Source organism: Myripristis murdjan, chromosome 3 (genome assembly GCF_902150065.1).
Source record: "Myripristis murdjan chromosome 3, fMyrMur1.1, whole genome shotgun sequence".
Classification (NCBI taxonomy): Eukaryota; Metazoa; Chordata; class Actinopteri; order Holocentriformes; family Holocentridae; genus Myripristis; species Myripristis murdjan.
The window spans coordinates 29,465,484-29,480,350 of NC_043982.1; the positions used below are offsets into that span (position 1 = coordinate 29,465,484).

At 39.5% G+C, this 14,867-nt stretch overlaps 1 protein-coding gene across 1 annotated transcript; it reads left to right on the forward strand.

Moving 5' to 3' along the window:
• The first annotated feature begins 11,316 nt into the window (after window positions 1–11,316).
• Window positions 11,317–14,584, forward strand: mafa (MAF bZIP transcription factor a). The gene is given in 3 exon segments (XM_030048617.1): window positions 11,317–12,186; window positions 12,189–12,575; window positions 12,577–14,584. Coding segments are annotated over 3 exon segments (969 nt in total). The 5' UTR covers window positions 11,317–11,709; the 3' UTR covers window positions 12,682–14,584.
• The last annotated feature ends 283 nt before the right edge of the window (window positions 14,585–14,867 follow it).

The following is a 14,867-nucleotide window of genomic DNA, read 5'->3' on the forward strand; positions in this document are numbered from 1 at the left end:
ACAAAGGTGAATCAAATGAACTGATCCTGAATTGATTCAATTGATTTTTGTTTATAGAAGTTTGAATATAAGGCCGCGACACAAATCTCCTTTCTTTCAGCACACCTTCTGTGTAAAGTGAGGTAGTCTGCTGAAGCTGAGTGGCTGGCCAGAATCCGAGGTGAAAGACTCAGCTGTTTGAGGATAATGAGCGCACCCTTTCCCTATGCCTGTGGCAAAATACAAGCCCTTAGCACTTACTTACGATGGACTTACTTCTCTAAGGCTAATAGCCTCCAAATAAGGAAAAACTAAAAGCTTTTTCGAGCTGAAATTGCTCAAATAGGCCTAAATAGCCCACAAATTTGTTGTGTGGCTTCTTTGATGAAGCCAAATCACATTTGTTAGCTAGCCCATAGATTTACAGCGTTCCAGTGTCACAGGCTATGGCGCCAGTCCCCAAATAAAAGATACCCAAAAGTGTGTGAGATTAGCTTATGATAAATACTTAACAACAACACTGGGAACCTAAATGATTATGTTTCTGTTCACTTATTGCTTTAAATTTACCTGTAATGTAGCTTAAGTTACAGACACTCTGAATCAGTGTGAGGAGACACAGACATTTATTACTTTTTTAATGTAACAGCTAAGTATTGCACAAACTTGGAAAAACTAAATGCATCTTATTATTGTTATTGTTATTGTTGTTATTATTATTATTATTATTATATAAGCATACTGTCCTTGTCACCTTTGAATGCCTGCTGCCTTGGATGACATCAATATGCCACACGTCTTTGCATTTCTCTATAATACTCAGCAGGGTGACTGTGCTAAGAAAAGAGTGAATATCATGGCGTGACCAATATTGTCTTGTGTTGGGCTGTGTTGACATGAGAAGTGGTCATCTATCTTTTTGCATTATTCTGTGCCCATGGCCAAAACTCATCCAACAATATTAAGGACCCTGGACAGCGTTTCGTGCTGCAATCTCATAACAGTTTGTGTGCGAATGAAGAGCTTTGGCCTCCTTATACATCCATGCTTACAAGAGAATGAAACAACCACTGGGATGCAGGAACTGATGTGGTTGAACTCACAGCCTCCATTACTCTTTATCCAGACTTTTTTTTTTTTTTTTTTAACTCTATCACTGATTGCATTTATGGAATTTAAAATGTCTTAATTTTTTAGTTGAAGTATCCCACTGCTATTAATGCTCAGATGACAGAAACTGATTTTGGCATTCGATTGGCATCTGATCTCTAGTAAGACAGCTTGCTTTATGTGAACTTTGTAAAAGTACAGGCTGATGAATCTATTGTCATAATTACCTTGAGGATCAAAAAAGGTTCTGTGTTGGATTTAAACGTATAGTAAGTATAAACGTATAAACGTAAGTATACTGAGCTGGACAGGCTGCTCAAATGTCTATGCACTGGATTACCTCAACAGTTGCTTAAATTGCTTGCTCTTTCTTGGGTGATATTATGATCACATTAGAAGAAGAAGAAGAAAAATACTTCCCGGAAGAAGAAGAAGAAGAAGAAGAAGAAGAAGAAGAAGAAGAAGAAGAAGAAGAAGAAGAAGAAGAAGAAGGGATTTGTTCTTAAGGCTTTGGCAAGACTGGTGATTCATTTTCAACTGTATCTGACAATTTTCGTATTGAGCCAAGAGTTCTTTTCCCAAGGCAGGCAGGTGTGCGGATGTACAGACATTACTAAGGAGATCATTATCAAAGTGGCGATACCTCCTGTCACATAAATGCATGAATGTATGTCAAGTGTCGCACAGACGCTCCAGTGAGGCACTGCGAGTACTGGTTTTCTAGGCGGAAATTAAACTTCATACACTTGTGCATGAACATGCAAGAAAGGATGTGTGTGTGTAAGGTGTGAGAGCAGCGTCTATTCAGACCATGAAATTTAAATGAAATAAACAGACTTTATTATTTGATGATTTTGGGTGACTCTAAGCCAGTTGAAGTTTACATGCCCTGGGAATATATGCTTTGATTTGCATATTACATGTTTTGTGTGTGTGTGTGTGTGTGTGTGTGTGTGTCTGTGTGTCTGTGTGTCTGTGTGCGCGTGCATGAGCGTGCGCATTCATTTGTGTGTGAGAGTATATACCTTCATTATATTCAGGACATATATTGCTATGGCTTTTTGAGGACATATACTTTGATCACCCATCAAAATCATCAATTTAAGTTAATAATGGCAGTTTTTTATTTCATTTTCATGAATCTGGTGGATTGCCAGGAAGTATAGATGCACATGTGCAATGATCTCTTTATCTCTCTCTCTCTCTCTCTCTCTCTCTCTCTCTCTCTCTCTGTGTGTCTCTCTCTCTCAGTCACTCTCTCTCTCACATACACACACAGGCAGGGAGACTCATTGTTCAACAGGAAATGCTCTCACCACACAGACTGCAGGCTTGTATACTCTAGATTTAACCTTATAATAGCGTCACCAGCATTTAACCAGCCAGCTTCCGTGTGCTTTATCTTGGAGCCCCATTACATAAACAAAATAGACTTTGACAAATGATGACTAGCCGGGCTCTCTTGGAAAAGCTCAGTAGCCCTATGGAGAGGGACAGACAGAATGCAGGCAGCAGAACATCGCCTGTCTTTGCATTGAGAAAGACTAACAACAAGCTGAGAGGTATATTTGTTTGGTGTCTTTTGTCTTAAGGCTTTTGGGCAGACACACTGAGCGGGTCACTGAGCAGAGGGAGAGCAGCTACTGTCTCTGCTAATTGTAAAGACTGTCACATATTTATTCACATACATGTATGCATTCTCTCTCTTGTTCTTTCCCTCAAGCACACAGACACACATGCATATACAGGCAAACACACACTCAAACACAGAGAAAAGGAGTGGAATGAGACTCCCTGTAATGGATGGTGCAGGTGTTAGGATGTTTTGATGTGGGAATTTCCGAAGTCCATGAAATATGCAGGCTATAATAGTAGGCCCAGTAGTAGCCTCAGCTTAACAACATGTGTCCAGGGGAAAGGGCTTTTATTGGCCAAGCACTACACCTGCCCTGTAAATATTCCACCACTCTTAGCTCACCGATCACTCTGTTATATGGTCTTCCACCCTGCTCATCCATCTGTGCAATCACATTTCAACTGCATGTTTTTCTTTGGCGAGTTTATAAGCACTGGCTACTTTGCTGTTAGAATTCAAATTCTTTATCTTGTTTTGTGAATAGCTATTGGTCACAATCGCAAGCAATAAATTCACAATCAGTTAATCATTAAGCTACAGCTTATATAACTGGTACAAAAATAGTAATAATAAAAAAAATCTACTCTTGAATGGGCAGGCCTACCACTCGTTAGCTTTAGGCTTTTGCAATTTGAGGATAAGTGACCAGTGATCATTTTATTTATCCAATAAAACTGTCTTTAATATCTCTATCTTTATCTGTGCTATATAAGCAGAGAATAGGCCTGAATATCAGCCCCTGTACTCAGCCTCATCACTATCTCCCCAGTCCTTCTCATTTCATTAGGAATCACTCAACACTTCATAGAAACATTCAATTACGCTCCAATGGTAATTAAATGTTCCTCAAATGAGTTAATTTAAATCATCTTCTTCATTTGGGCTTCATTCGGGTTTTTAATGTCTGGTGCTCAACGCGTAGCTCAAATGAACATTAAGCACGTCACCCACTGGGAGTGTTTGGAGGGCTATTCTCACAATCACAGTCAGATGACATTTTAACCAGCTTAGCGGTCTAACTATTGAGAAGACATCATTATTAGGAAAAGTTACATAAGCTGCTGACATACAAAGCCATTTTAAAAATATATATATGTATGTACATACATACATATACATACGTGTGTGTGTGTGTGTGTGTGTGTGTGTGTGTGTGTGTGTTTGTACACATATACATACACACACATACATACATACATACATACACATATATATAGAGAGAGAGAGAAGAGAGAGAGAGAGCGAGGGGGAGAGCAGAAAGAAAAGGTGATATGCATCTGCATAAGGTCACAGATCACTCTGTTTGAGATAATTCTGTAGCCTTTTTGATTTGAATATAGCGATTAGTCTTTTAGCCATGAGACCAAATGTGACATTACCTGTGATTACTTAGCTCACTATTTGAGATTAAGTCTGATTTGACATGCATAATAGGAATGATCTGAGAGGGGCCAAAACTCATCCACTCACGTTTCAGTGTGACAAACATAGGTCTGGGTTTCTGTTATAAAGGTTTAGAATATATAACAATAAAAGACTTAAATGTCATTGGAAATCCTCCAATTAGAAATGGTCGAAATTCAGATCCAGCATAGTCAGGTGACTAGGAAAAAAAAAAAAAAAAAAAAAAAAAAAAAACATGGAACCTGAAATAGAGTGAGTAAGCCAGACCTATACTAAAACTTTCCAATAGGTATGCTCACACTAAATTATACATTGATTTGAAGTATGGCTTAGTTTTAATGTGCACTGCTCCTCAAGCCATATGTAATACTGTATGTCCACGACAGAAAAAAAGCCCTGTCTGCTGATGTTATTGTCCCATATTTTGGTACCAAATGGTACCATCTTGTAAAGACAGGGCTTATAATATCTAATAACATCAGTTATTAGCAGGGAGTGAGTTTTACTGTCAAGCCAGCAATTATTTTGTCAGAGTAGGTGTCAAACCACCAAAGGTGGATATGTCATTTTGGAATAAATCTCTGCATAATGCACATGTAACTTTAATTCCCAAGTAGAGTATAAAAAAAGTATATTCATGGAAAATTAACTTTAAAGCTCCTGCATGTGTCTGTATGCATTAAAAGGTCCACCTCCCACCACAATGGCCCAACCCTGCACAGCCCAACATAATAAATGTAATAATTATGTGTTGGTGAAATAACTGTAAATCATTTAATGACCCTACAAGGCGAGAGTTATTTTTAAAAGGGGATTCATCAATATTCTCCAGGGGTACATGAAGAAAGGTCAGAAAATCTCTCATTAGGGTATGAGCATGCGCATGTGTATCCCTCTATGTGCATTTGTGTAAGCATGCATGCATTTGGAAGTAGGTTTGTGTTATTGTGTCTGCTTCTATGTTTCTTGTACTTGCTGATGATGTGTGGCTGATGAGTGTGTGCATTGTGTTTAGGGTGAAGAGCTGTACATGAAGAGCACTTGTATGTAAGATGGGAAACTACACCCTATAACTTCATCCATGTGCACACATGTATACACACACATATGCATCCATCTTGCATCACAGACCAATCATCCTCTACCCATCTGTCAAACTGCAGGAAAAAAAAAAATGCTTTGCCCCAGATATATTGTTGTACTTTTGTTCATTAATAATACTCTGCTAACAAGGGATGTTATCTATGTCTATTTTATCTCTTTCACATTATGTCTTCATAAAAGACTAAAGTATTTTTTAATTAATTCCAGAGGTGAAAAGCACTGATTGTCTCTGTTGCAGCCAAACTAAGATAAGACTCCAGGCTCCGTGGATGAACTGTTGGGTAACCCTGCTAGAATTTCTGTGGCTCTTATCAAACTGTGGTCTGGTATAAACAGACAACCATTGCTGCTGTGTATCTGCACCATGTCAGTGGCATCTATTGGCATATTTGACAAGTGCAGATACAGTATGGTTCACAATGAACAGACGGTCTCATTTTGTTCAGTGATTGACCATGTAGTGGAGGAGAAATGAGTGGCACTAAAAGTTAAAAAATGTTATGTTTGACACAACAATAGCAAGACATGTTTTATTTTTTCAGTGCAGTCACTATGATTTGCTGTTTGGTCATATGTTAAAATGCAGTTAGGTGTAATCTCTCTCTCTCTCTCTCTGTCTCTCTCTCTCACACACACACACACACACAGACACACACACACACACACACACACACACACGACATGAAAATAGTGATGCATACAAAGGAGATAACCTGAAAGGTTGTCTTAAAAAGTCAGGAAAAGAGAGAGTGGCTTTCTAGACCTTAGAAAATGATCTGTGGTTAATATATCATTAAACTGCTCTACACATTAACCCTACACATGACAGTAAACCAATTCATCATGTTCATGTGAATGTAATTATGGCTAATATGCAAGCCGCTCTGCCATCTCCTGCGCAATATTGACCAGTCTCATTCGATTACTCTACCTTTGCATGTGATATGTGCTGAAGAGTGAGGCCTACATTCAATGGTCTGCAGCATTAATTAGCAACTGGGTCACATTAAACCTGACAAAATATTCAGTTGGAAGGGAAGGGGCATAATTATAAGTGATTAAACCGCAAAACCTTGTGTCACCCCTGACCACTTGACACAGACACAGTCATATAACATATCTGACTCTGCTGTTCACACCACTGTAACACATTCACTGGTTTACTGCTGGTGCCTCACCATCTAGCCACTGTGTCAGTGCTAGAGCTGAAGCATAGCTCGGGGTCATACAGCAGAGTTCGCCAGTCACACAAAGCCCACTGCCTACCAAATACTTTCCACCAGTGTCAGAGAGGCCATCCAAAATCCACCTCCGGCTATAGATCTGCTCTCCTCCTGACCTTGTTTTGTCTGGTCTGTCCTTTACCCACCCTTCTCAGCCTCTCCCTCCTTCTGACTAATGGATTAAGGTAATTATGACATGGCTGTGCCCACATTCTGTTGGCGGGGTGAAAATTGATATTCCAGCTTTGTTTCTCTCACTAAACGTTGATGAACTGTATGGCCCCAGAGCAACAACAGCGCTTAGAGGTAGTAGAAATGTACGCGGGCCTTGTGGTTCTGTTGTCCTTCATTTGAAAGTTAATTGCGTGCTCAGCACAAAGGCTTTGTGTTTGTGTTCGGAAAAAAAAAACAACAGCCTATCAAAATTAAAAGCCCTGTGTGTCACAAGGTCCGATCTCTCACCTGTGTTGACTGTGTGGTTGCAGGTGCTATCGGCTTTCAGATATTCACCAGTGCTGGACAGGGATACAGTAATGGGTTCAGGTTAGAGGCAGTTTACAAAAGTGTTGGAATGCAAAGTGGCTGATTATTTGGCCTTATCAAGCCCTGTCTGGCTCTCACTGAACCATTGTTGGTTTAATTCACACTACACTCCCCCTCCTCTACAGCCTAACAGACATACAGCAAACAACTCAGCGACCTCTGCTCTCTCCACTCAGTCGCCTCTATCGCTCAGCAGGAATGAGAGGCGTTGCAGACTCTGACACAAGCACTAAAACCCTGTCTAGTAATCTAAAAGCCACTGTTTGGTTGTGTGTTAAGATTTTTTAAAATATTTGAGTAATACTCCACTTGGATTGACAGAGCTTTGCATAATTCATCAGGGAGTGAAATGCTCCTACATATTAGACAAACAGTTATTATTTGGATGTTGTATCTTTTTTTGTTCATTTAAGATGATGAGCTTCCTTTGAGTTTTTCCTTTAATAGCATCTGGAATACTCACAGTATGGGCACGTTTTAAGAGAAATGCCATGATGTTCAGTAACTTTTTTTTTTTTTAATTAATCTATACAAGCTACATTATGTCTTCCTCTGTACTCCAAGGCTGCACTCTGGTTTAAAATGCAGTTTTGTCAAGGTTTATTTTAATTATAATCAGTCTTGATAACTCAAACTTCTTTGAATTTTATTTTAGAATCAATTACTTATTCTGACTAACACAGTTAAAGAAAGAAAGATGAAGTCTGCCTGGACAATTTATGATATGCTGAAGAGAAGCAGTGGATATGAAGCTGGTAGCCACAATGCTTGCCTAACTGTAAGTGTGTTGCCTCAAGAGATCCACAACAAAGCTTGTGAACCTAAGATCATATGTGATCTCAGGTTTCATTCATCCAAAGTGCATATATAACTGCTCAGCAGGTTTGATTAGGAAATGATGGTCCAAGGGACCTTGAGGTCTTAGGGGCAGTTGCAGGATTTTATGACAGTCCTGCCAATCTAAGCATGTAGGCAAGTCTATGTGATTACCCTGTCATTAGTCTGTCTGTCCAAAGCCACACAACATTGTCAAACACACTGCCAAGTTCAACATTTTCTTTTCTCTAAACCATGTATTATACGTATACATTCATAATACTTATCAGATTAACTGTATTCAAAATTTGGACTTGTGAGGCCTCTAAAGTGAATAATAGGCCATAATCTACTATCAACACATCACTGCCTCATTCAACTTAATGTTTTTAACTTTAACTATCATGGTTGTTTAAAAAGTAATCCAACATTATAAATTTTACAACAGCAAACAGACAAACACACAAACAAATACACAAATAAATAAATAAATGAATAAATAAATAAATAAATAAAATGGGGAGACCCTTTTTCCATCCCATCTTTGCCCAAGAAGCTCTCTAGCTGTTCCACTTCCTCATTTAGGCCTATGGGCTTCTTCCTCTGGTCTGATAAGATCTCCTCACAGTGGCCCTATCCTCTCATGTAGATCTCCCCCTGCTCTGCATCATCAATAACTTCAAAAGCACAAAAGCAGCTAAATTAGGTCCGCCACTTCCTTCTGTCATGACTAATGAGCTCTCCCTTCGTTTGTGTATTAGTCTCGCTCCGCTGTGGCCGTACCCCAGGGAATGGACCACTGCTGTGCCGTCCTGAACAGGTAAGCCCAAGAGGATGACAAGGCAACAGAGTGGACACAGAAACATAGGATTCTATTGAGTTTTATTTGAAACACAGGAACAATATGAATCCAACCAATTTATGAACTTGCATATAGAGACTGTGGTATTACTTATGGTGTGGTTTTGTAAGCTCTGTCACTGAGTTCTTTCATAAACAGTTTGCTTGCCTTTCTTAAAATTGTAGGTTACATTGGCAGCAAGAAATACCCTCCACAGACATTAAAAGTCTTTCATTCACTGTTTTGAAACTTGTGTCATCACAGATACACACAGAAATAGATATGCCTTATTGCATGTCTTTAACAAGTTCTGCAAATATTGGCAATTTCACTATACTAAAGACAAAGACAGAAGAAAGGGGACATTTCTCTCCATTAAAGAGCAGAGGAAATGAAAGACACTGTCTGACCTACAGTGCTGGATGATAGGCCTATAGGAAGTGTTGAACTCACTGAATGGTTATAAAACATCAAGCTGATTGTTGGGATCATCTTCCACAGTGTTTGGCAGCTGGGACGTAACTGATTTGGGCCTATCATTACATAGTGTGCACCAGGAATCTAAAAATACACTGCGTCACAATGATGAGATCATAGGCTTGGAGAGAGACACAGAGAGACTATGATTATAGGCTTTTGTCACAGCAAAGAAAATGGCTATTTGTCAGCACCATGGTCAAAAAGAGACTGCACAAGATATCAACACTTGAATAGCCAGTGAGATCAGGCCTCAGTAAAGCCTACAACACTCTTCTTCCTAAACAAATTGCATTGTTGATATAAGTAAACTGCCATGTGTAATCAGTTAATTGCCAATGTGCCATTCATGGGGGCATAGTGAGGGAGCGTCTAGAGTAAATAATGTCCTCCTTATAGGTGAGTCCAGGTTAATGCACTGGAATTTGCTGTCTGAATGATTATGTAGTTCTTCATCAGCAGCTTTACCATAAATTACACAAAAAGCAGTTTACTGAAAGTGCATCTGCCAATATTTACTATTTTAAACCCACAGTGCACTAGGTTGTCTGTCCAGTAACCAGTGAAATTCAGTGTTACAAAGTTCCCTGCACCCTCCCAGCTGAGTAAAAAACTGACCCAGTTGAATGACAGATCATTTACTGTGTTGACAAAAACATTTGTTTGATTCATATGAGCTGCATAAGCCTATTATTGCTATCCAGCTGAACAGGCAGGACATGGATATGAGAGCAGGAATCCTCAGACTGCTTCATGGCACTGTTGCACATGAGTCAATTAAAGTAGAAGGACCTCTGAACTGAGATAAAGTACAATGTACAAGAGTGGTTTAATCTATGACTGCACTGTAAGGCAGAGGCCGTTGCCTAGATAAAGTGATTTTATGGCTATGGGACATAATATCAGTTTGACTGGAACACTTGGTTCACTGCATTCACTTTATAATAGCCTGAGTTATATTGTAGGGATTATGATATGACAACATGAAGTCTTACAAGCAATTTGTAAATTTCACCCTGTTACATAATAACCTGAATGTAATTCACAAGGGGGAGTTGGGAAGTGTCTTTTTTTAATGAAATAATATACAACAGAAATAACAATTTATTTGATTTGATTTTACTTTATTTTATTTAAGTGGGATCATGTAGCCTCTTTTTACAACATTCAATGATTTATCTTTTCATTTTCGTTCTGGGCATGGGACATTCTATTGTTGTGAGTATAAGTAGTGAAGTAATAGTGTTTCAAACGTTTAAGAAGCGCTGCCCATGTGGATGAACTCATGCGTTAATATGTCCAAAAAAGGTGGCACGTTGAGTTTTACAATGGTGCGATAAGGCATGACCGCTCTCTCCAATCCTCCTTCTAAATCTTTTGTCACAGATTTCTCTGAAGTTACCTCTCAAAATCATGTGTACAGCCATAAATCATGTGTTTAAACAGCTATTAATTTTATGAAATGATATAAAATTGACATATTTGTCTCTAAACTTACTCTTCTCGAGGATTTGAACCAAACTGCTCATGCTGCAACAACAATAACAGTGACAATTAGATGATCTGCTCAGTAAAGTATATCTGCACACTTAAATGCTTGAAATTAATTTCTTTCTTACAAAATGAGGCATGCATAAAACAGTGGTGTACAGTACATGGGTTACAAAACATAATTAAGTATTAATTAATGCACATTCTTTAAAAATGACTACGAACGGTCACGTAGAAAAATAAATAAATAATAAATAACCATATAATAAATAACAGTATCGTTGTTGTTGTTGTTTTTTTTTTTTTTTTTTATCTTCAAATACCGCATTTATGATTATACTGATAATGAATAAAGAATATACATACATATGTGGTATGTTATGCTTCAATTCCTTCGGCGCTGCAACATAAACACATAAATAAATAAACGCGGATATTTTTTTGGCTACATAATACAGTGTATAATTACAGTAAACGGTAGCAAAGAGTCTAAGAGGCTGTATCCCAGCTGACAGTCAGCTGATAGCCTTTGACAGTTGAGGAAAAGTTTGTTTCTGTACTAATAGTTAATTAGCTCTCAGAGTGTGCGAGGCCCATTGGCTCTTCAATTTCCCCATTTCCACCCTGACGTCAGGGGCAGCTAATAAACTCTGCAATGCTTTTTTTAAACTCATTTGCTGTGTGATCCCTCTAACAAAATCGCCCCACAGTCAGCTGCATTTTTACGTGCGAGGCTACATTTAGCCTTACCTTCGGATTTCTCCCTCTCCGCTTGCGCAATGTATTCATGAAGAAGCCGTTAAAGTGTTTAAATGTTGAAATACAAAAACCGCCGAATTTCAACATGCTGAAAAAGGACTCCGCTACTCGTGTGCACGGCACTGGTGTGTCTGTGCAATAGACTCTGCAAAGAAAAACTACTCATACACGTCTGCAAGTTCGTCGCTGCAAAAAGGACACTGAAAACCTCATTTTTCAGTTTCAAGACAAACGCTTAAAAAATCAAACTGGCTCACGTCCTTCCCAACCAACCCAGTTTGACAGCTGCTCTTCACCCCATTTGGAGGACTGTCAGCAGCAAGAGGATGGCATCAGAACTGGCAATGAGCAACTCCGACCTGCCCACCAGTCCCCTGGCCATGGAATATGTTAATGACTTCGATCTGATGAAGTTTGAAGTGAAAAAGGAGCCGGTGGAGCCCGATCGCAACATCAGCCAGTGCAGTCGCCTTATCGCCGGGGGATCCTTGTCTTCCACCCCGATGAGCACGCCTTGCAGCTCGGTGCCCCCTTCCCCAAGCTTCTCGGCGCCCAGTCCGGGCTCGGGGAGCGAGCAGAAGGCACACTTGGAGGATTTCTACTGGATGTCCGGCTACCAACAGCAGTTGAATCCAGAGGCGCTGGGCTTCAGCCCCGAAGACGCAGTCGAGGCGCTGATCAACAGCAGTCACCAGCTCCAGTCTTTCGATGGCTATGCCAGAGGGCAGCAGTTCGCTGGCGCAGCCGGAGCAGGAGGCACCATGGCCGGGGAAGAGATGGGGTCTGCCGCGGCCGTGGTGTCGCAGCAGTTATCGCTGCCGCAGCAAGCCCAGAACGGGGGGCCACACCACACCACCATCACCACCACAGCAGCAGCCACCACCAGGCACCGGGCGTGCAGTCCAACGGCAGTTCTGGGGGAAATCACCCACACATGCATTTGGAGGAACGGTTTTCAGACGAGCAGCTGGTAACCATGTCAGTGCGGGAGCTCAACCGGCAGCTACGGGGGGTCAGCAAGGAAGAAGTGATCAGACTGAAACAGAAGAGGAGGACCCTAAAGAACAGAGGCTATGCTCAGTCCTGCCGGTACAAGCGGGTCCAGCAGCGGCACGTCCTGGAGGGAGAGAAGACGCAACTCATCCAGCAGGTTGACCACCTAAAGCAGGAGATCTCCAGGCTGGTCCGGGAGGAGGGACGCGTACAAAGAAAAGTATGAGAAGCTCATCAGCAATGGCTTCAGAGAAAATGGATCCAGCAGTGACAACAACCCTTCATCCCCGGAGTTTTTCATGTGAGTCTCGACATTATCGTGAAAAAAAGAAATATGAGTTACTCACCCCCCTAAAGAAAGTTTTCATTATGAAACATTTTTTTTTCTTTTGGCTCATATGCCTTACTAGACCAAGAACTAATTTGACAACTTTTTTTCTTTTTCTTTCTTTCTTTTTTCTTTTTTTTTAATTTTATACTTTTTGAGAACAAGGGTTTGCGCAAGTCTGTCGTCTGTTTTTAGATTTCGAGGGCTTGTCATCCCCGTTTTTCATTTTGCAGAGGCATATTCTGAAAACTTTCATCTACTTTTTGCTACCATATTCAATATATTATACATAGCCTGTTTGTCAAGATTTTTTCATCGTTGTTCATTAGATTTGCAGTGTTTAAGTAAACTATGATTTTTAAAAGTTGATACAACTTTATGCCGCAGTATACCAAGTGCGCATGCAAGCACTAAGTATACTCCTTTGAAATTCATCAACTTGCCCTTTTTCATCATTTTACTTTAAATTCAGTGTACAGATACCTGTCAAAACTGCATCCATCGACAATATGTTTTTGGTCTTTTCCCTTTTCTTTTTGTCTGCCAAACTTGGAGGACTGCGAGCCTGCCGTTTGACGCCACCTCATCTCATGCGTTTGCTTGCTATTGTGTTGAGCAACAAAAAGACTGTATTCATTAGAAATAATATTCATTGTTTTTAAAAGAGATATGTTATTGAACTGCCCTGCATGCTGGACATGTATGGTTTTCTTTTTTTGTGCTTGAAGATGTCCTTTTTGTCGGATGACTCCAGCATGGCATTCATACTTCATTTATGGCCTCATCACTTTTTTGGGACAGCAACAAAAAAGTGACAGGACTTCCCACCCCTTGTAATCTATACAAGTGCATTTCAACTGTGTTGAAGTGCACCACCACCGGCTGTCATTAGGCTACACTGAATGCACTAATGCATTCCTGATGGAAGTTGATCGGCGGGGATCCTGGTGCGAGGGGCAAGAAAAGACCTCAACTATTACGGAATCACCAATCCCTTTCCTGGAAGCTTAGTCTGTTGCTTAAAGCGTAGCCTACTGTTTATTTAAAATATACTCCAGACCTGTGCATTTGACAACTTCTGAATGCATTTTAAGCGTAATTTAAGTGCAAAGTTTTCTAATCTGTAAGTTGTGAAAGATAACGTGCTACAGATTGATCTTTATATGCATATAGATTTCTAGGATAATTATTGAGATTCCAACACAAAAGTGGTTTCTGGCATTGGTTTCGAGAAATGGGCACGGCTCCAATTTATACAATGAGCAGTATTGTGTAGTGCATAAACAGGGCTTTTGCAGCATGTGCTTCAAACACAAGTTTGACAGCTATAGGCTGTTGGTCTTCGCCAAACATTTCAATATAATATTTCAAAACAAAGTATTACTGGAGATGAAAATTCTCACAGCTGAAATCAAACTAAATGGCCATGCTTTTGGAAATGTATTTCTTGAACCAACAGAGGTATTTTGGACTGAAATGCACTAAAATTCTCGCCTGTAATCATGTAGAAGTTAATGAAAATTTATATTGTGTACAACTCAAGCAGACACGTTTGGCATTTTGTTACGACGTAATCGTAACATTTTGATATTTTTTTATTATAAATTCTGGCAAGACTAGATTGTTTTGTCTCAAATGAGCTCAATATTTGCAAAGCAATAACAATATTATAATCAATAATGTCTGGACATTGTTAGATGGTCAGGGATTGACACCCTGCTTGTACAAAATGAGGGAGTATCATTCACCAATAAATCTTTAAAATATGTTAATTAATCTTTCATCTCATATAAATATATATATATATATATATATATTATATTTTGCTGTGCAAAATTATTTCATTCACTAACCATATGTGATGTTCATATGTGCTCGTTTTTTTCATTTCATACAATTAAATGATATGCAATAAATGTATGTAATTGTCTTCAATAAGTTTCTTAGTTTTCTCTTGAGTTGTCCAAAGAATTATGTGATTGAAACATAATGATGAAACGAGAAGAAGGGGTCGAAACGTGATGGAGTTTGCAGCGATACTTTATTATTATTATTATTAATTTTTATCATTCTGTTCACAGCCGCTGTTGTTGCCGTTATATTGAAGTTTAGATAACTGCGATTAAGTAGCGAGTCACATGGCACTAATCAGACACAGGTCCT